This window comes from Tachysurus fulvidraco, chromosome 4, assembly GCF_022655615.1.
Source record: "Tachysurus fulvidraco isolate hzauxx_2018 chromosome 4, HZAU_PFXX_2.0, whole genome shotgun sequence".
NCBI lineage: Eukaryota > Metazoa > Chordata > Actinopteri > Siluriformes > Bagridae > Tachysurus > Tachysurus fulvidraco.
Genome location: NC_062521.1, coordinates 6,505,334 through 6,527,347, shown reverse-complemented (window position 1 = coordinate 6,527,347; position 22,014 = coordinate 6,505,334). Strand labels below are relative to the sequence as shown.

At 38.0% G+C, this 22,014-nt stretch overlaps 1 protein-coding gene across 2 annotated transcripts in view; it reads left to right on the top strand.

Moving 5' to 3' along the window:
• The window catches only part of LOC113655277 (muscular LMNA-interacting protein), a 28,496-nt gene extending 14,888 nt beyond the window's left edge, over positions 1-13,608 (top strand). For both annotated transcript variants that reach the window (XM_047812975.1, XM_027165695.2), the window contains exons 5-11: positions 729-809; positions 1,548-1,631; positions 1,722-1,781; positions 2,000-2,044; positions 4,336-4,380; positions 4,863-4,985; positions 13,168-13,608. In XM_047812975.1, the coding sequence (XP_047668931.1) occupies positions 729-809; positions 1,548-1,631; positions 1,722-1,781; positions 2,000-2,044; positions 4,336-4,380; positions 4,863-4,985; positions 13,168-13,347 (618 nt within the window). In that variant the 3' untranslated portion in view covers positions 13,348-13,608. The remainder of the gene's footprint in view (positions 1-728; positions 810-1,547; positions 1,632-1,721; positions 1,782-1,999; positions 2,045-4,335; positions 4,381-4,862; positions 4,986-13,167) is intronic.
• The last annotated feature ends 8,406 nt before the right edge of the window (positions 13,609-22,014 follow it).

Genomic DNA, 22,014 nt, shown 5'->3' with positions numbered 1-22,014 from the left:
TCAGTCTACAAGTGCTGACTGACGATTGAGACTGGCGTGCTCCTCTGAGACGGCAAGATCATTTCCATCTGGTTGAGGAGGTTTTTTCTAGAATCTGTCTAGAAGCGGGTGATGAAGACCAACATCTGCAGGGATGCTGTCTCACAAGCTGACTGTATTCTGCAAGCACTAAGTGGCAGAGACTAACAGGCATTTTCTTTAATCTGATTTTTTCAAAATGTATTTAGCTAGGTCTCAGCACGCAACTCTCAGCACTGTGTACTTGTATTACAACAGGTTAATCGTTTTTAAAAATATATAATAAACACCAGTGGGAATGTGACGATTCTGTAGGGAGCCACGGTAATGACCCTTTAAAAGGCTTCATTCACAGAGTAAACATTTCTGAAATAGACAGTTCATAGTTTAAATGATGTACCCAAAGCAACACGGACAGGTGAATACAGGGCTGGTGTGAAATTTAATAGTGTAGGTTTTATTTTTTAAAGCTGTAGCAGAATAATATAAGACGTCGATGTCATACACCAAGACGTTAAAATAAAAACTGATCTGAATTGTAAAATGGTTTAGATACTGTACAACATCAACATTGGTAAAATGCTGATAAAATGCTACGGTGGCCTATAATGTAGACTGTTTGTGTACAGTAAATATTGTTAACAACATGTGAGATTTTTTGTGGCACAAAATCCAGGCACAGTCTTAATGTTTATTTTTTACATTTTAAGGCAATTGATGATGAGGTCCAAAAGAACATCGATCATCTGGACCCCGGTGATAGTTTTGCATGGGAGGACCCTCATTCTCAGGTACAAACTGGGTAACGTTTTACACAATCGCACACTAATACCTGAATGAATATTTGCTTAATTAGGTGTTAAGACATGTACTGATCATGAACTACTGAAGAGCTAATTTTAACCAACCTTAATCCAAGTTTGTTAGTTCATTTATTAACTAAAATGCAGGGCTAACTAAATCAAACATGCTCTAAGACTACAATAACCAGAAAATAAAATCACACAGAATACTAGTTTAATTGTTAATAAATAATAGCATCTAATAAATGAATAAATATTAATGTCTTTATTTCATGTGTGGGTAAAGTATCAGAGCCCTGGGTCCTAGTGCCCGAGTGTTTTTACCGGTACTGCAATGGGATCTGAAGAGAAACAGCAAACAAAAAAAAATGGATTGAGATGCAGTCATCAGTGTGTGTTATTATGTGTCAGTGCGTCTTCCTACATTCGATAATCAGTATAAATCCCGAATATAATCCAGCGCCATCCTGCGATGTTTCTGTAGGCAGCTTCATATGACAATTTCAAGAGATTGGGCTTCATGGATCCATTACGCTTCTGTCCTTAAAGATAGCTTATTATTTATCATTTATTAATAAACTATAAACTTTTTTAGTACATGCATTAACTCATCATTAAGTGACTACTAATTCAGAAATTAGTGCAGGATTATTCATGAACTGTTAGTTCAATTCAAATCCTGGATGTTAGAACGATGAGACACTGAGCCGTATTTCTCCTGTCCAGATGTGTAGCCCTGCCCAGCTCCGACAACAGTCCAGAGAGCTGTATCAAGTGATTGATGAAGTATTAAAAGACTCAACCCGAGCAGTAAGTTCATCTTTATCTATTTACGCTGTAACTGTATCTAACTAAACTTCGAACTATTTAGTGATAAAAAGTTCATACATTTTCTTTCAGGAAGCATCAAGCCCTGCTAGCAAACTCACCACACACTCTGCGGCATCTGAGACAACACGGGTGTGTAATTATACGCAGCACTTAGCATTCTTATAAAGAATAATGAACTCCCAGGACTGAAATAAACTCAAAAATCGAAAATGATGATAAGATTCATCGGTTATAAGCCATTTGAGAAATATAGCGGTTGCACTACAAATGAATGGGTACAACATACCAATAAGACCTTAAATTCAGATATAATCTTACAATATTCATATTTCCTGTTTTGCCCACAGACACTTTCACCATCACCAAGATCTTTTGGACGAGAAACAAAATACGTAAGTTAGATATATGCTTTAGAAGTATTACATTCCTGTGGGTAAGGTGTGGGACTAGTGATCAGGTGGTTGTGAGTTCGAATCCCCCAGGCTGGATGAGATTAAAAAAACGTACGTCTTTTTGGATAAGGACGCCTGCCGTGTGCCGAAAATGTTAAAAAAAAACAAAGTCGTACATGACTGTGGCTTCTGTACACAGGATGCCTGCTTGGGGCAGTGACTTTAACCAGGATACATTGTTTTATGTGTTCACGTGCATGCTGAGACCCTCAGCAAAGACACAATAAATATTGTTGTCAAATAGCCAAGTGGACAATCTCTGTATAAACAGATGAGTCCCACTACAATCCATGATGCCATTCAGATAAACATAGCACTAAATGTTTAGCAGGTTTTTTTTATAGTCAAAGATCGATTGAAAGGTTCCAACAGGTTTAAGTGGACAACTGATCTATTGGAAGACAAAGCTGCAAAGGTTTTATGCTCAAAAGTGAGATCAGAAGTGAAAACCGTACCCACATTTGAGCTGTGGGTTTTCATGCTTTTCATGCTATTTTTTTAAACCCTGCTTTTAACCCTGCATAGAGGAACGTTTTACACTTGTAATTTAAAAGCCGGGTTTATGAAGCCCAGTGATTTTGCAGTGTGAATGAGGCAGTGTTAATATGTTATGTCGTTATGCATAGCGAACCTTGGGGAAAGTACAGTATGAACAGTGTAAAACATGTCTAGTGAAACAAGATTACCCAAGATTCCCTTAACCCTGTAAGGTGTTTAGAACTATTCAAAGTGTGAAAAGCAGGACTCGGTTACCTCTCTAATGAATGGTGAGTGTAAGTGATCAGAGAGAATTCTATACCATAAATCCCACCTTTACTAAACAACTGGTGCTTGCTGTGTCATTATGGGGCATTCTCTGGGGCACAGCTCTGCCTTCCCTGTCATATTAGGCATCCAGCTTTAAATGAATTAACAGCTTATAAGATTTATATGTAAAGCATGTGCTTCTCGGTTGCAGGACTTTCATATTTTTTAAGTCTTTTCCATGTGGATCATTTCCATGCCAATTTTTTTTGTCATCACATTGCTTTACTCTAGATGTTAATTTGTTCCTATTTTGGGAAACATAAAACAATCAACAGGTAAAATAAAGTATACTACAGTGGCATATACAGTAGTAGAGTATCGTAGAGTGTGTATAAGCTCCAGCATCCCAGGTTTGTGGTTATTAGATATTCATATTGTAATGTTTACACATTCCTGCCTTGTCTGATTTCCTTCCATCTCATGAAACTCTGCACCATGCACACACACATTCACAGCTTTTATAACAGCCAATCCAAGTACTGGCAAAGTGATGAACCGGTGTCCCTTCTGGGGTGTATCATAAACCGAACTTAGATTCGGTGTCCAGGCATATATAAGGTTCCGTGGATACATCGTGACCTTATCCAGGATGAAGTCTTTACTGAAGATGATGATGAAGAAACTCTAAATGAAGAATAATTAGTGGCATAGAAACTGTATAGCTGGTTTTCTTACTAGACCTCGTGGTCAGTTTCTCATTAAAGACCGATTATAAGAAGGCTGATCGTTCCTGAATGGTTCATCCGACACGGACAAGCGAACAAATCCTGATTTCACATCCTGTTCATTAGGAAATAAGTGTTTTATTTTACATGGAACAAGTAGACATGGAGCACCTCCAGCATCTTGATAGCGATTGTAATTCCCAGCAGGAGCACATCTGAATGAAATAAGAAATATGACAGATTTTTTGACCACAACTGAGACAAGTAAATTAAAAAATAGGAAAAAAGTAGATATGCATGATTCGGGCTGATTACAGCCAGTAAAGGAGAGGCTTGCATAGCTAACATTTTACACACACTGAGGCTCTATCTAGAATAATTCTTTTTGGTCTATAGCAAACAGAGGTTTCGGCCAGTTCAGGAAGGTGTGTGTGTGTGTGTGTGTGTGTGTGTGTGTGTGTGTGTGTGTGTGTGTGTGTGTGTGTGTGTGTGTGTGTGTGTGTGTGTTTGTGTGTTTGTGTTTGGAGTTGAAAGGGTGAAGGGTGGTGGGTTTTGCAGTGTGGGCTTGGGAGGTATTTGGTAAAGAATGTTACCATAAATACCTCAGATATTACCATTATGACCGTTTATCTTCCATACAGATGAATTCAACTCTTTTTTTAAATTTTTGAAGTCTATATTGCACACCAAAGTTACTGTACAGTACATTACAACCAAATAAACAAACCCTCAACTAAATATATGTCCTGACTCTCCTAGGCTAATTTTCATCACCAACCTTCTGCCCCTGCTGAGAAAACCCTGGTAGGTCTTTTCTTTGGAATGCAGCCTGATTTTTTTAAGAGATGTAAGTAATGTTAGACTCATTTAATCAACACACAGTGAAGAACTTTTTCCGTAAACACAAAGGAGCCACTCCGGAAAATAAGCAGCGAAAAGAGCTGATTCGGAAGCTCCTGGAAAACAGTGGGAATGAACAGAGTGAAGAATTGTATTGTATTGCATCATAGCTGATCCTTTAAGGCATTTTCAGTTATTCAAATATCGCACATGAAAACTGAGAATCTGTCATGAACAAAACAAATCTAAACTTGGAAAGGCTTTGATCTTGGATGTCATGTGACATACGGTATAATCGATTGTTGTAACATGATCATCAAAAATGATAGACTGTAAAAAAGATTTGCACAGCAGTAAAAACTTGGATGATAATAATAATAATAATAATAATAATAATAATAATAATAGAAAAAGTCTTTACAGTAAAATGTGGTTTATTATTCCAGACAAAGCCTGGGGTTATAAGACCAGCCGTGGTTATGTCAAGATTAGTTGAAGACAAAGAGAAAAGTTGTTTTTTAAATTATTATCAGAGACCTCAAGATTTCTCCACAGACCACCAGGACAAGGTAAGACTTCAACATTCGACGTTTTTGTTTTTTTTAAACCAAATAGTAGAATTTGTTCCTGTTTTGTTATGTACATGTTCAGCATTATGTCTCTTTGTCATGACAAACTCCACAGTGGTGGTTAATGGCTCATACGAAAGTAATAGACAATCAGGGCTTTGGGGAATTTATACTGAAATAAGAAAAGAATTTATACTTTGTTGTAAGTATTTTGTCCTAGCCCACTAAGAGCAAGATATTCATAGAAAAATCACTTTTTGATATAATAAATGTTTACCTTTTCAAAATAAATGGTGGACATCGTACCTGTTTCTACTGAGATGCCCCAAGTGCTTTCTGACGATGTTCTTTTTGAACCACTAAAATTTTATGTAAGCTTTTCTGAGCAGGTCATAACAAAGCCAATGGTGTCCTGATGAAGTTTAGATTAGATTAACGAGCATAAATTAATTCATTTGTTCATAGGAAAACCTCATATAAGTCGATTTCCAGTTAATAGAGCGTAAAGTGTTTAGTTCAAATAGAAAAACCTTAAATGAATTTTAATCTCAGACTAAATCGTCTTATTTATTTATTTTTTTTATAAAAAAGTTTGTTTATATATTTTTACATTTTTACATTAGTAAGCTTTTAAATGAAAACAGATTTTAAGAGATGTTTTTTCCAGTGTCTTTGTGGGTTGTTTCCTTTAGATGTTTTTTTCTTAATCATAGGCTGGGGTGTGCGTGTTGGTGCATGCGTGTGCGTGTTTGGTGCATGCGTGTGCGTGTTGGTGCATGCGTGTGCGTGTTTGGTGCATGCGTGTGCGTGTTGGTGCATGCGTGTGCGTGTTTGGTGCATGCGTGTGCGTGTTTGGTGCATGCGTGTGCGTGTTGGTGCATGCGTGTGCGTGTTGGTGCATGCGTGCGTGTTGGCGCATGCGTGTTTGGTGCATGCGTGAGCGTTTTGGTGCATGCGTGTGCGTGTTGGCGCATGCGTGTGCGTGTCTGCATGCGTGTTGGTGCATGCGTGTGCGTGTTGGCGCATGCGTGTGCGTGTTGGTGCATGCTTGAGCGCATACAGGAAACACAAGCGCTGCATTTTAATTACTAAGTCACTAAATAATACTTGTTACTGTTATTATGTAACTTTACAACAAATTGCACAGCTATCGTCGTTTCTTGTTAATTAATTCGTTAAAAAAAGTCTGATTTCTGGGTTTCATGTTTGAATTTATGATTATTCCTGAATCAACATAAAACCAATAGGTTTTCATCTAAATGCAAACACACATGTGACATGAGTAATGTGATTTGATGTCATTTGACTTGGCTGGTGATTGATGGACCTTTCCTCTGGTACTCAATGGAGCCCATGCGCCCTGTCTGATCTCCTGGGCAGTCTCAGGAGCTCTACAACCTGGCCACAGGCAAACAGAAGCTAGAGTGCATGAAGTCTGAAAGCCAATCTTATCCTCAGCTTCTCAGCATCATTTGTCTTTTCATTTCCATGTGGAGTCTTGTATTTTTTACAGCCTCTAAAACAATACTACTTCCTAAAATGGCATACTTTGAATAAATTATTGGTAAAATGGCATAATCTCTAAAATATGGTCCACAATCTACTTCACTATTAAAGAGACCATGATGATAGTAGTAGAAGAAGAAGAAGAAGAAGAAGAAGAAGAAGAAGAAGAAGAAGAAGGAGAAGAAGAAGGAGAAGAAGAAGAAGGAGAAGAAGAAGAAGAAGAGGGTTAAGGAGAAGGATCAGTGTTTAGTGGTTTGAAGCATGTTGGGCCACCAATAGATCAGTACAATATAAACTTCTTCACCTTTAAATGAATCGTGGTATGTTGGAAAAATGCTACGCTGTCCTGTAAGGGTCAGCTTGGATTTTGAGGGACTAAAATGTCGTGTAATGCCAAAGTAACAAGAAAAAAATGTGTTAGAATGGTCAGTTAGAAAGGTCTTGCTTCTGTTCAATTCGGCACCAAAGGCTCATCCATTCCAGCCAGTATCACACATATATATAATACACACCTCTCCATCAGCCCATGACTTCCTGGAACACTCAACCCTTTTATCTATTGAACCCTTCTCTCATCTAGAAGCTCACAACACAGAGAATAAGTGATAACAGACAACCTTTATGATCCCTGCAGTGTGTGTGGACTGCTGTTGAATGAATCCTATTAGTAAGAACTCTGCTGGTTATATCTGGATACAGCCGTCTTTCTCATGCTCTAAAACCTCTGTGATCTGCCTCCCTGGAACTGCACAGACTTGTACCGGGGGGCGATATCACGTCTTGTAGGAATTCGGATTGGTCTAAAATCATTCAGCAGTCCAAGTTTTAAAGAGTTAAAAGTATTTAATTAGTACTTTAATTAAATTAATCTGTAATTGTTTTGTCCTGAAATGAAATTGTCACTCTGTTAAATCTGGCGATTTAAAACCAGTCCACATGTTATACTAAAAATGAGCCGTGCAGAGGCATCGGTGTAACGTAACCAAACCTCCACTGTGCGCTTCTTTCCTCACAGGCTCTCCCAGATTGAGCAAACAAGCAATCCTGCAATCAGAGGCATCTCATTTCAGCCCCCTGTGCCTACAGAATGTTGAAAACATAATTCCTTTTCCTTTTTAAAAGCATTGTGTTGGGAGTTTTATGTATTTGTATGCTTATATGCCCTAATGGTAATAGCATATTTTGATAATCAGAGATGGGGCCACTCGAGTTATATGACTTGACTCGAGTCAGACTTAACTCGCAAATTTGAGACTTGAGACTTGCTTGACAAATATTAAAAAAAGACTTGACTTGACTTTGACTTGACATTCATGCCTTGAGACTTGACTCAGACTTAAATGATTCAGAGATGGGGGACTCGACTTGACTCGAATCAGACTTGAGTTGCAAATTTGAGACTTGAGACTTGCTTGACAAATATAAAAAAAGACTTGACTTGACATTGACTTGACATTCATGGCTTGAGACTTACTTGTGACTTGCACGTGTGAGACTTACTCCCACCTCTGCTGATAATATGATCATATTTAATTAATTTACATTTGTTCAATAGCAAACAAATCAACAATCCGGCAATGCGTATAATTAAATAGACAGGGGAACAATACACAAGCAAACGGTGCAGAAAACAAAAAATATCCAAAAGCACAATGCAGGCTGGAAGATGCATAATATGGATTGGCAGAATATTAAAATGTTAGAGTGCGAGAGTGATACACACACACACACACACACACACACACACACACACACACACACACACACACACACACACACACACACCACTGGATGAAAAAAAATTTCAGAGAAAAAGTTCTGTGAAAGAGAAAGTGAGATTAGATTAGAAAGTGAAATTAGAGATCCGGATGTCAGATTAGCAGTTGATCTGGTTGTGACATTTACACATTTATTTTTTTTTTTTAATGTTACAATTTTTACTTCAAACATGACATGGGTCATACATCCACTACGATCAGTCCCCCTAACAAATCCCCTCTATAGTACATTAGGCAAGATGCTCAGAATGTAATAAACATATAAAGGTACATTCTTTGTTTTCTACGCTTCTCATTATTATTAATAACATTATTTTCGCACAATACCACTGTGCAGAACTACAGATTGATTCGTTCACTGAAACGGTGTCTATGGATCGATGTAATACTTTATATAGGTTGTGGAATTTTAACATGATCAAAACAATCGTGTAAGAACCATAGTTAAAACGACATGCCCTGGAACAGAGAGGTCCGATCATATAATATCATATATCATATCAGCTGGTGTGAGTGCAGGTTTTTATTGCAATCGAGCAGCAGACACACCTAACTGCACCTGTTTATTCAGCTAATCTTGGCTTTCAGTACACTCAGGTGTGGTTTAGTTGGAATGAAGACCTGCACCAACCTGGGCACATGTGATTACATGTGTAATATTGGACATCCCTTTCTCGCTCCACTGCATCACAATGCATCCAATGGAAATCCTAATGCCAGAGGTACTTATACTCTCAGTCAATCTTTACACTTTCTTTTCACCTGCCTGCTTATATTTAGCCTTTATTTCTACCATGTGTCAGAATTGTGTCTCTCCTGCTTGTATATCTGCACGTCAAAACCTTTGTTCTGGTTTCAGTGAGACAGTTGAAACCGGTTAGGTTCTTTCCATTTTGATGGAATTTCGTTTTTCTTGGCTTTTGCACAAGAAGAAAAATACTTTGAGTATTAATATTAATAAAAAAGAAAAAAAAACAATTATTTCCTAATAAGCTTCTGCTGTAATTGGTGTTGTGTAATTGAGGTTGCAGGCTGCTCAGTAACAAGGGATTTGTGTTGTATTGGATTTGCGACGGCTCGTCCAGGGAAATGATCGGATGTATTCGGGAGTAGAAACCGCTGTGGCTGACCTAATATGTTCCTGTACAAAACTTTTATAGTGGCAAAAAAAAAGAGAACAATACATTGAAACAATTAAACGACATATTTTGGAAATTATTTTCAAAAGCTAATAAGCTCAGGGATCGGCCATCTGAGAAAGGGAGTGGATTTACTGCTTTTATGGAAACTGGTCTCTCTCTTAGTGCTATGATATCGGAGTAAATATTTGGAGAAGAAAAATTGTGAGCCCCTGTGAAAGCAGTCCATTTAGGGCCTTCTTGCATTGCCTAGAAAAATATAGAAAGCGTATGCATACATGCAAATAAATAAATAGTTTGGTTGTACTTTCTCTTCTGTCGGTCACAGTAACACAAGGCTGTGAGCTCATAATGCACTTTGCGTTATGTTGTACTGTGATGCAAGAATACACAGCAGTCTGAAAATACACTCTGTTGTTTGGATGTTAGGCTTCACGCTGATAGGAGAGAGCTGATTAGCGAGGGGAAATTGACACTAAATCGAAAAATCAGCAGCCGTCGACTTTAAATTAGCAGATGCGGCATTTTAAGGCAAAAAGATGACGTTTGTTTTGTAAACCCATGTTTTGTTTTTCTTCAGAATTTTTCACAATCCCGAATAGGATATACATACCTATGATGTCTCAAGGCTACGGTGATTCGACACGCGTCAGTAATACGAGCTTGTACCTTGGGCTTTCTAAGTGGCGAGCTTTTAAGGGCTGTCCACAGCCAGGAAACAGCAAGTGTTTTGACATATTAATCACTGTGTTTATTTCCATAGACGTTTTACACAAACTGTGAGCAGTAAGCCATAACAGTGCCTAATTATTGTTCTCCACGTTGAAAAGATGACTGTAAATACCTTTCTTTTCAGCCAGATGGACGTGCATTCTGTCAGCGTGTCATTTTAAATCTACTCTACAAACTTCGAGCCATTCATTCCCTCGGAAATCTGTAGGACTGTCAGTAGAGGGTCATTCGAAAAAGAAAAAGAGTTATGATGCTGAAATGTCCTTCCAATTTGGAATGTCATGGCCATTAAAATGTAAATCAGCAGAGAGAGAGATAAAGGGTTTATTATTGATTCATTTTTTTTTTACCCTCTTCTCATCATCGGCAATTATAACGCTATTAAAATTGCCATGGAAGTTAAATGAACACTAAAACATTTGGCATTTTAGCAAATCGAATGTATTACTTTACCACGTTTACTTCTGTTCAGGACGCTTGGGACAAACCTAGCAGTTGTTCTGCAAAAAAAAAAAAGTCTCATTTATAGGATCTATGGGAATTGAAATTTTCAGCGGATTTTCCTATAACCTGTTCTGTTTCTGTAATGTGATGTATTGCTCTTGTCCAAAAAGCCTTAGCCAATGTAACTCGATAAATATACAATCTTAAAGCCTTTCTCGAGCCATTTTTCTTCACTAAGACTTATTCATTTGGTTTGTTGCCCTGAGCACAAAGACGTTGTGAAGGCTTTGATCCTCGATTTATTCCACTGAGGACGTTTTTGGGTTTCTTGAAAGGCGAAGCATCAGAAGAAGATATTCCACAGTATAGATTATATAATATATAATACTGCACCAAATCTTAGGAACTTAAGGACTTATTCACTGACCCTGTTATTAAAACACTGGGCTTTTAAATTTTAAATGGAAATGATCTCATGTCATGCTAAAAGTAACTAATAAACATTGTTAAATGCTGTTCATTTATTCCTTCGTCTTTCCTTGATGGAAGATTTAATGGCAGATTAGACAAACCTGTTATTGATCCAGCAGAGCACTACTGTAGGTTTAGTGTGAATGAGGAATGGCTGAGTCATGAGGGTTTGACTGAATGACAGAACGGGCTGAATGATTATTCCTCCTCCGGAATGTACACAATACAGATATGGCTCAGTATATAGTAAGAGATTCTGATTGAAATCCAATTTTTACAATAAATAAATAAATAAATAAATGTAGAAATACAATTAGAGCAGCACGTCGGTGTAGCAGGTAGTGTCAACTTTACACAGGAATCTGCATTTTATCTTGAGCTCAGGTTTATCGTCTGTGTCGAATGTTTTACTGTATTTGTGTAAATCGCCTCTGAGGTCTCGCTCCTGTTTCCTCCCACCTTCCATAATTAAGCTGGATAGACTAATCTTAACTTTCCCAAGGTGTATATTTGTGTGTCTGTCTGTCTGTCCCTACAGTATGTGTTTGTCTGTATCAGTGTCTGTCTGTGTGTCCGTGAAGGTCTGTGTGTCTGTCTGTCTGTGTCCTGGTCTGTCTGTCTGTGTCCTGGTCTGTGTGTCTGTCTGTCTGTGTCCTGGTCTGTGTGTCTGTGTCCTGGTCTGTGTGTCTGTCTGTCTGTGTCCTGGTCTGTGTGTCTGTCTGTCTGTGTCCTGGTCTGTGTATCTGTCTGTCTGTGTCCTGGTCTGTGTGTCTGTGTCCTGGTCTGTGTGTCTGTCTGTCTGTGTCCTGGTCTGTGTGTCTGTGTCCTGGTCTGTGTATCTGTCTGTCTGCGTCCTGGTCTGTGTGTCTGTGTCCTGGTCTGTGTATCTGTCTGTCTGTTTCCATGTCTGACTGTTTCCGTGTATGTCTGCGTGTCTGTGTCTGTCTGTGTGTCCGTGTCTGTCTGTGTGTCCGTGTCTGTGGTATCCTGTAAAGGATTTGGTTATAGTGTTCCCAGGATATGCTTCGGGATCCACCATGACCCAGAGCTGGACAAAACAAGTCGAATGAAGGATTATTTTCTGTTCTGCATGCTGATTGTGTTTCATTTCACCAGAGGTTAATTACCATTTTCATATAATTATATACCATTAGCACTAATTAATTACCAGTATGGTCTATTTGTGTCCTCACAAATCCATCACTCTCTGTGCTCTAATAAGTGCTTAATTGGAATTCTGATCAACTACAGCTGACCTAGACTGCTTAGCATATGTATTGGATACTGTGTGTGTGTGTGTGTGTGTGTGTGTGTGTGTGTGTGTGTGTGTGTGTGTGTGTGTGTGTGTGTGTGTGATTGACATACATTCCCTTATTGAGTGTCAAGCCCAAGTGAGGCTGTCTGTTCACTGATTGCCATGTTTCTATCCACCTCTTCTCATAAATCTCTCACAGTTCTCTCTCCCCCCCTCCCCCCTTCGTGCTCTCTCTCTCTCTCTCTCTCTCTCTCTCTCTCTCTCTCTCTCTCTCTCTCTCTCTCTCTCTGTCTCTCTCTTTCACACCCTCCCCATACACACACAGGTGTCATAAACCTTGATCTTAACTCATATCTAGTCTATTTCTACTTACAAATGCTTATTGATCCCTAATTAACAGGAATGAACTAGCTTGTGTTGTTTCATTAGTTTAACATTTTAACTATAAAATGTTAGCAATATGGGTTTAAATAGTCATTTGAATTATGCTTATGATCATTCTCCTAAATGAGAACTTGAACACGATTATAAGAGTATAAGCTCTTTACTGCACTCATTTTCCACGCTCATTAATTATGCAAGGCTTTTTAGACCGCTGACTGAAATTGACACTTTTTTTTTTAAAGAAAAGTCTTTCATTCAAACAACTCTCACTGCGCCGTAGTGCAACTCTTAATTAACATTAACATTTATCTCCTACCTTTTCAATCACGAGAGGCGCTTCGGTAATTGCTTACTGACCAACAGAGCGCCATCGATAGGTTTTCTTAAGTGATCGAAACACTGCAGTCATCGTGTCTGCATCCCGAAATGCTGATTGTCAACAATTCATCAATAACAAAGACTTTGCTTTGCAGCATGCCAGCAGTACGTTGTCTATGAAGGATGAGATACGTGGAAGAGGAGATTTGGAAGGAGGCAGGGATTCCTCTGAGGAACCTGAGAAGTGTGCGTCAAGCTCAACGACTTTGATGAATCAGGCCAGGGAACACAGCACTCCGTCACCGAGAAGCACATCTCTGTATACTCCCATTTAAGTGCTCACACACAACAAGTGAGTCAGAGCTAGAAAGAACATTGCGAAATCACACAGTGAAACCGAAACAGATGACAAAAGACACACTTTTTTATATCATTACCTTTCTGACTATTCTGACTTACGCATTCATTTCACTGTTACTTGGAAATGTGATGTGATGTGATGTAATCTTGCGGTTAATGAAGCGTATGAGAAATGCATGTCACTTTTTAAAAGCTGTAATTCTGCAATACTTTTATTAAAGGAGTTCAGGAACAGATCTGTTTTTCGTACTGTTTTCCTTTCTTCTCCCTTTTTCTTTTTTTCCCCTACACTTTGATTTCTCTTACCTGTCTTCATTTTACTGTTTTCTACAGCCTTCCTATGGTCCACAATTCCTCATACACCTTGTAGCGAGGATGGATTGCTCTCGAGAGCTTTGTTTGTGTATTCGGAGCTGGTAGAGAGCAAAAAATTAAAATAAAAAAAATGCACCGTTTAATGGAAGCACTGTGAAGGCACCGATTTGAAGGACTGTGTTATTGTGTAAAGCAACTTGGGCAATTATAGAAAAACATGCTACATAATATACACATAACTGTATGTGTTTTATAAATCGTTACTTTCCAGCATTATTTCATGGTATGTATTTATAAAATGATTTGTGCAGTATTCTGAAATAAAAAGAGGTTTGTATTGAGGTTCAATATTGATCATTTGTTGATGTGACACAGCTAAAGTGCTAAAAGGAACACACACACACACACACACACACACACACACACACACACACACACACACACACACACACACACACACACACACATATATATACAGTACAGTATTTGTGTTAAATTAATTTCCAATACATCTAAGATTTTGAACTATGCTTATTATACTTAAGAAATTATTTGCACACACAATAAATTTCTCCTTATTCTAGCGTTCTTCTTTTTCGAGTATATATTCGGCTTATATCTGTACCGTCTACACCATCTTGTTTTACCCCAGTGTGTATCTTGTCTTTCCAATGTCATTACGTCTGTTTGGTACCGTGAAAGAGCAGCCTAATAAGCACACTTACACTGGCTTTATTTTTTTGTTCTGTTTTTCCACTCGGATTCCTGTCACGACCGACTGATCTCCGAAAGTAAAGCCGACAGGTTCTGTGTTAGCCGCTTTGTTTTCAAATAGCACGACGTCGCACTTTGGTAGCGTTAGTAGTTCTCATTGCTTTGATATGAAAGACAAACAAAATTCAGGTCCATCAGTTTTCCAGTTGCGAACACGATGGAACCAATTACTCTGATATTTGTAACACCTGAGGATTTAGAGATTTCAGACCCAGGGGATTCTGTACCTGGGAGAACCCCACTAATTACTCATTTATATCCAAAGCTAACCGACTTTGACAGGCTTAAGTTAATTAAATGGTCGGGTTTGAAGATCCCATTCCCGTAAGTCGTATAAAATCACAACAGAGAACGGAGCATCTGTGCTCTTTTTTTTTCTTCAGTGGTTCTTTGCATTCATCTGCTTGCTGGTCAAATCTATGAGTCAACAGTCTTGTATTTAAATTCTGAGGATATCGTGGTGCTTGTGACCATTTATCACACTACTGGGTGGTTTGTGGAACACACTGTGGCCTTGTTGAACCAGTATTACTACCATTACTTGTGATTTTTATCGATTTTAGTCATCAGACATCACATAATTACTTAAATAGGGTCCATTTGTGTGTAATTAAGGTGTCACGTATACACCTGTTTATTGGATGGCCCCAGAGTGTGTACCTCAATAAAAATCTTTATTTATTTATTCTACTTCTTTAGAAAGGTCAACATTATGTATGGTTGCCTGCGGTAAGGCAGCAAGCGTTGGTCCTTAGGTGTCAGATTATGTATCTTCAATCAGTTTAAAGCTACGCTACAGTACATTCATCTTCCTATGGAAAAGATTCACACCTTGAGGAAAAAACAGCACTGACAAAGAAATGTGGTTTAATTATCTTCATCTCCATTAAATCTTCATTCTGCTCACAGATGCATTAAATAAAATAATGAAATATAATCTAAGAGATGAATGGAAACATCTTTCAGTTTAGTTCATTTTCATTCATAATCCTCCGCAATATCCTCCTTCTGGTTCACGGTGATCAGTGTCTCAACCAAATATAGCAGCATGAAGGCCAAGGAGCTATAAAAACAAGTCCGGGAAGTTCTAGCGAAGTATCAGTCAAGGTTTAGCTGAAACATGCGATACTTTAATTAGTGGTTTTATTTGATAGAGTTGTTTCTTAGCAACAGTGGTGAATAATTATGCAATCACAACTTTTTTTTTTAAATTTTATTTCTTCCTATTTTCTCTCTCATTTTAATATGATGAGTTATTTAGTTTAGATCCATGACATACAGTATAATCCTAGTGCATTTCAGTTCCAGGTTGTAAAACTAACAAAAAAAAAAAAAAAACAAGGTTTATAAGCTACTGTATATCATCACGAATATATTAACTGTTGTAAATGTCAGCTTTATTTGGTTAGGATAAAGTGAACAGTTTGCACACCGTAATGCCTCACTGCATTTATCAGTTATATTAGTTAAAGAGTTTTTGCCATTTCTTTGGAATCAGCTAATATGACAGCTGCTATGTAGACTACTATGTTTTCTCTTATATTTGCAATACTGTGTTAAGCGTTTCATTATTCATCAAGCTTTTTTTTTCTTCCATACAAAGAGACGAGCGAGCGAGAGGAATGGTGAGTTCTTATTAAAAACAGAAAGGCCTGGGCTAATTACATGTCTCCTTAGTAGAGCTGTAGCATTTTTGTTTAATGAAGCACATCCGTGATAAAAGCAAGCAAATCAAAGCTCACAAAACAGCTCTTAGAAGAGGACGGTGGTGGTGGGAGGAAGTGTTGGGTGCACACAGCATGAAGTGGACTGCGTGACAACCTCAGAGCTGGAATAGAGAGAGACGCAAATGAAGGGAAGGATGACACTGGAACAATTCTAAACTGTCATTGTTTCCTTGGAGCACAAATCAACTTAGCAGAAATATTTAGCATGAACAAGAATATTATATTCACACAAGGTGCCTGAGAAGGTGTTACACTTCCCTTCAAAAGACAAACAGTAACAAAGTCCCTGCTATTGATCATCCTTTAAATCACTTAAATCACTGACCAACTGGCTCATCTTATCTTCAGGTGTTTTATTCAGGTCCATTCTGTTTTATTCATATAGCACTTTTAACACCAGACCCTGTAAACCAACAGCTTTACAAACTCTTAGTGAAAAGTTTCGATGCCTAAAAGTAAACAAACCAAATGTGAAAGGAAAATCCACCATGAGGAACAATCCTGGAAAGGAACCAGGTTTTCTGGTTGACACCAGATAGTAGGATTATAAGTAATCACCCTTCTGCATTTGTATAGCCAAACAGTACTGAGTGTGTGTGTGTATATACTGTGATTACGGTGTTCAGGGTCAGGATGCTTATATTTATATTATATACTACAAACCAAAACTTATGCAAGTTTCAGAAATTGCCCAAACAATCTGTTTATATGATTTCAGCCACATATTTAACACGTGATATTTCAGTTTTCACTTTGTCATTATGTGGTACTTAGTGTAGATTATTATTATTATTATTATTATTATTATTATTATTATTATTATTATTATAATAAAAACTATTCTCATTTCAGTTTCTATAGCACTCAACTTTACAGAAATTGTATTTTTAGATTCCTACTGAGGAAGCCAGAAGCAACTAGCAACACTGGTAAATAAACATGTCCTGAGATGGCACGAGGGAAAAACATTCCCGCTCCTCTTATTAACATGTCGACTTTCCCTTACACATGGAAATGTGGATTCATAAAATTACAGGAGAGCAGCTACAAGGGCACAGCTTTCAAATCTTTTTGCTAGAAAGCTTAAATACCCTCTATTAATGCATGATGTAATTCCTATTTTGACCACTAGGGGCAATTCGAACACTGTGGAGTGAAATTGGACTGTCATTGCAAATCAATTGAACCTCAGTTTTTGTATGTCAAATAGTTTAAATTATTGGTCTCTCAAAAGTGGTAAATGAATTTCACTCGTATTAAAAATGTATGAAGTTGAGCTTGACTTCCATTTGTTAAACGGCCGCTATGTATTTTAAAGCTCTGCAAAGTGGACGAGCCACCTCTGATTTATTAGCTTCTGAAATCTCTGTTGCCTTATTCCTTCCCTCCAAGGGATCATCTTATAAGCATCACCCGACCTAACAGAGTAATGGATGGCACTTAAGATGGCATAAAGTATTTCCCTAGGGTTGGGAAGATGGCAAGTCAATGAAAGGCTGTTAAAATTACTTACAAGGAGAAGAGAAATTTGATAGTGATGTCCATTACAATACCGATAAATAGGAGTCCTGGGAAATGGTGCATGGGTGTGTTTATGTTTATGAGCTTTCAGTATCTACTTAAATTTTTGACTGCACAAGGAAGGTGAGGAAAAAGCTTTAGGGTATCCATGTGAGCAGCAGCAGGGAAGTCAGACATGTGGAAAGTTCCAGATGAAAAAGCAAAAGGAAGACAGCAAGAGTAGACCATTAGGATCAATCATGTTGGGACCTTAAGAGGAGCCACAGTGGGAGAAGTGTGTCAGAATCTGGCACTGGTATCGCATCAGGCAGCAGGAGCACACATATAGCATGACAGATAGAAAGAATAGATAATATAGTAAAGCTTTTTGAGCTATTGGCTGAGAGAACATACAGGGATCCTAAAGGACTAGCTATGACAGCGGTGATCAGGTGATAATCATTTTTATGAAGTGTTGACCGTTTTTGATTACTGAACGATGACTGACAAAATAAAATAATGTAAAGAAAAGTTCAATATGATTCAAATGTGTTTATCTTTCTCTTTTATCTAAATGGTACTAAATCAGTATCCTACAGAATGTCGAAACAAGGAAAAATGTTCGGTTTGTGCCATGTGACAGACATCGTAAAGTTGGTGATGTCAGTAGGTGGCTTGCTTGATGCAGTTATTACAAGCAATATGTTTTCAACCCAAGGTGGTATGTTCTGTTTTTCTTTGTCACATATATATGTAAAAATCAAACAGCAAATGAAAGCTGTAATTCTGAGCTGTTGTCTCATATTAATCTTTTGAAATCAAAACCCAAATGTCTTCAATGTATAAGAAAAATAAAAGATTTGACCTTGGTGTTCCAATACTTTTGGAGCGGACTGTATGTGTAGCCAAATCTGATGACCGATTTTAAAGTCAAAGATGATGCCACCACCCCCAAGAAGTCTGATCATTCAACAACTATCCTTAAAGTTTTTTTTAAACATGATCGAAGCTATTAGTAAAAAAAATATACATATACCTTGCCGTGACCTTGAATTAAAAACATCTATTCAGCTCATTCTTTTTGATTCCCGCCTCCACCTTGTGTGTGTGGAGTTTGCATGTTCTCCCCGTGCCTCGGGGGTTTCCTCCGGGTACTCCGGTTTCCTCCCCCGGTCCAAAACATGCATGGTAGGTTAATTGGCGTCTCTGGAAAATTGTCCGTAGTGTGTGATTGCGTGAGTGAATGAGAGTGTGTGTGTCCTGTGATGGGTTGGCACTCCGTCCAGGCTGTATCCTGTCTTGATGCCCAAGGACACCTGAGATAGGCACAGGTTCCCCATGACCCGAGAAGTTTGGATAACCGGTAGAAAATTAATAAATGAATGAATGAATGAATGAATGAATATTCAGCTCATCTGCTGGCATCGCACAAGAATCCCTGACAGATGCACAGACTCACAGTCAAAAAAATTTGGGATTGCGAAGAAAATCAATTTGTATGAAAAAAAAGAAGCTATTAAAGAAAAAGAGCTATTAAATTTAGACATTTGACCTTGAGTTGTGACTTTAACCATGTTTTTGAAAATCAAATCAGTTCACGTGCGAGGTACAGTGATAATTCCACATAAACCCTACAAACATTCAACCCAAAAATATCCAGCCACATTCAGCAGTGGATGCATAAATAATGGGAAAATCGAAACAAACACACACACACACACACACACACACACACACACACACACACACACACACACATATATATATATATATATATATATATATATATATATATATATATATATATATATATATATACACACACCTTAGTAAAAGAACTAGAAGAATATGACTATATTCATATTTCCAGGGCTGTAGTAGTTCAATAATAGTGGTGTAGCTCAACAACAGTTGAATGAAGTTCTCATTATCTTTGGAGCAGCAGATGGTTATGATAACCTGTGCAAAATACTTTTCTTGGAATCTTGTACGTCATCGTCTGATGCCCAGCAGTAGTTTGTAATTGGCCTTGCGAAAGAAATACAAAAAGTCACAGCACCTGCCCAAACAAGCTTACGGGTAACACAAGATAGCCTGCATAGAGTCCTAGTAAGTGATGACTACATGAACAATGAGATTCTCATATGACTCACAAACACGGTAACTCGCTCAAGGGAAAGAAACCAGTTGTGGGAGCTAAAGTGTCACAATATACTTTCAAATAGACTCAAAAATCTCTACACCCACCTGTGTAATGTCTGCTTTCAGACAATACAGCCCACATTCTCACTGCACAGAAAGAAAAAGTCAAATATAATATGAACAAACCTTGAGGTAATGTGTGTATTATCTCTTGCACAATTTCTCACTCATTTGTTGAGGGGATTACCGAGTCTACTTTTAAACACTAATGTTTTATACAAAAACGGAATGACTCAGGGCCTTTTTACACCTGGTCACATGTGTTTTCTCTGATCCGATAGCTATCTGATTTGTTAAAACTGTTCCATTTACATTAGGCCACATAAATGCGTCTTGGCGAATCGGATATCGATCTGATCTTTCTACTCCCGCCCAAAATGCAAATATATTTTACCTAATTTCCGGGGTAATTGAAATGGAACATGCTTTGGTGTATGCGGTTGCTACAAAAAACAGCATTTACTGTTTGCTGCATTTTCGCTGGCAGCAGCAGTGCATTTTAAGACCCAACGAGACGTCTGGGTGAAAGATCAGAGCCAGCGCTGGTGGGAAAACATATTTGTTTCTGGCACGATGAACGACTTGCGAGTCACCTGCGAGTGATGTACTTCCGTTTGGGAGGAGTTTAGCGCTGACGTATGTGGCTTAAACAACTACATGCATTTACACCTGTCCAGTTTCATCTGAAATGTGTCCCAGACCACCTCCTGAAGGGGTTTGAACCATCGGATTTATATCCGTCTCGAAACCGTTTCGGAGGGCATTTACACCTGGTCTTTTTACCATCGGATCACAGAAAACACAAAAAGCCCCTTAGAGAAGGACGGAGAAGTGTGTTCTAAACCCATATCTCTCTCCTGTTACATCTGCACCACTATGGCTTGCAGATAAATATATATGCATTGGAAACTTTGTCTATTGTTTTAAATCGAAACACAACACAACCGCTTTAAACTACCTCATTTGTAAAGTAATCATTATTTAAGCATCAAAGTGTAATACATTCGTGTTATTCTCATTATTTTATTATAAGCAAGGAAGGATGTGTAACCTGAAGCGAATTTGATCTGAAACCTCCTTTAGAATTTGAAATATAACCTGAAATTGTTATCATCTTTAGAAAAAAACCCTTTCTAACATTTAATTCTGTACATTGTAGCTTATAAAACAGTTGAAATATCAGACACAAACTAGCTGTTCAATGATAGTATAATGTCTACTTTTGTAGTGCAGCTCAATGTCTTGTGCTTTACCTCAGAATAACAGCCCTATGTTGTGTTTTGTCCACGCTGCAAACACATTCTCGTCATGTCACAACCTGCCACATACAGTACATTCACTTACTGTACAACCCACCAAAGAGTTTTTTTGTTGTTTAAACAAAGTAACTTTACACTTTTGCCTCTTATGAATTGTGACATGATGTGAAAAACGTTCTTATAAGATTATGGATAATAAACCAGTAACAATATATACTTTATAAGGATTTTATGCTTGTCTGCACCCAGGGCAATAATTTTGAAAGTCAGGACTGTTTAATATCTGTTTTGCTTCCTGTTACTCTTTGTTTTGTTTCCTGTCATCTTCCTGGTTTACCATGCTCCTGTCTGATGCCCAATTGCAACCGGTGTTAATGTTCAACTTTTAGATTATTCAATGTTTGTCTTCTTGAGAAATGACGTTTATATTAACGGTTGTTTATCAGACTGTTGAATGTTCCTCAGCATTACGTGAAGCTTTTTTTTTTAAAATTTCATTCAAATTTCTTTTTTTTCAATATTCAGTTTGTACTCAAACAATATCTAGCCCAACACAATGTGTATAAAGCTCCCAGTATTTGTCCCTACTTCATACACATCCATCTGTTCATCCAGTACAAAGAAATTAAACATCTAAAACAAGACGCAGCATGCCACTGCATATCATAACGACAAAGTTCAGTGTTTAGTCAGAAAAATAGCAAAAAAAAAAGGTATATAAGTGGAGCAGAAGAATCATCTACTAGTATCTGAGTGAACTCTGGTCTGTTTTTCATGCAAGGAGGAGGCAAGTCATGGGAGGGGGGGTATAAAGAAGGAACGAGACACAGAGGTGTGGCTAAGAATGGCTCAAACAGGTCTGTTG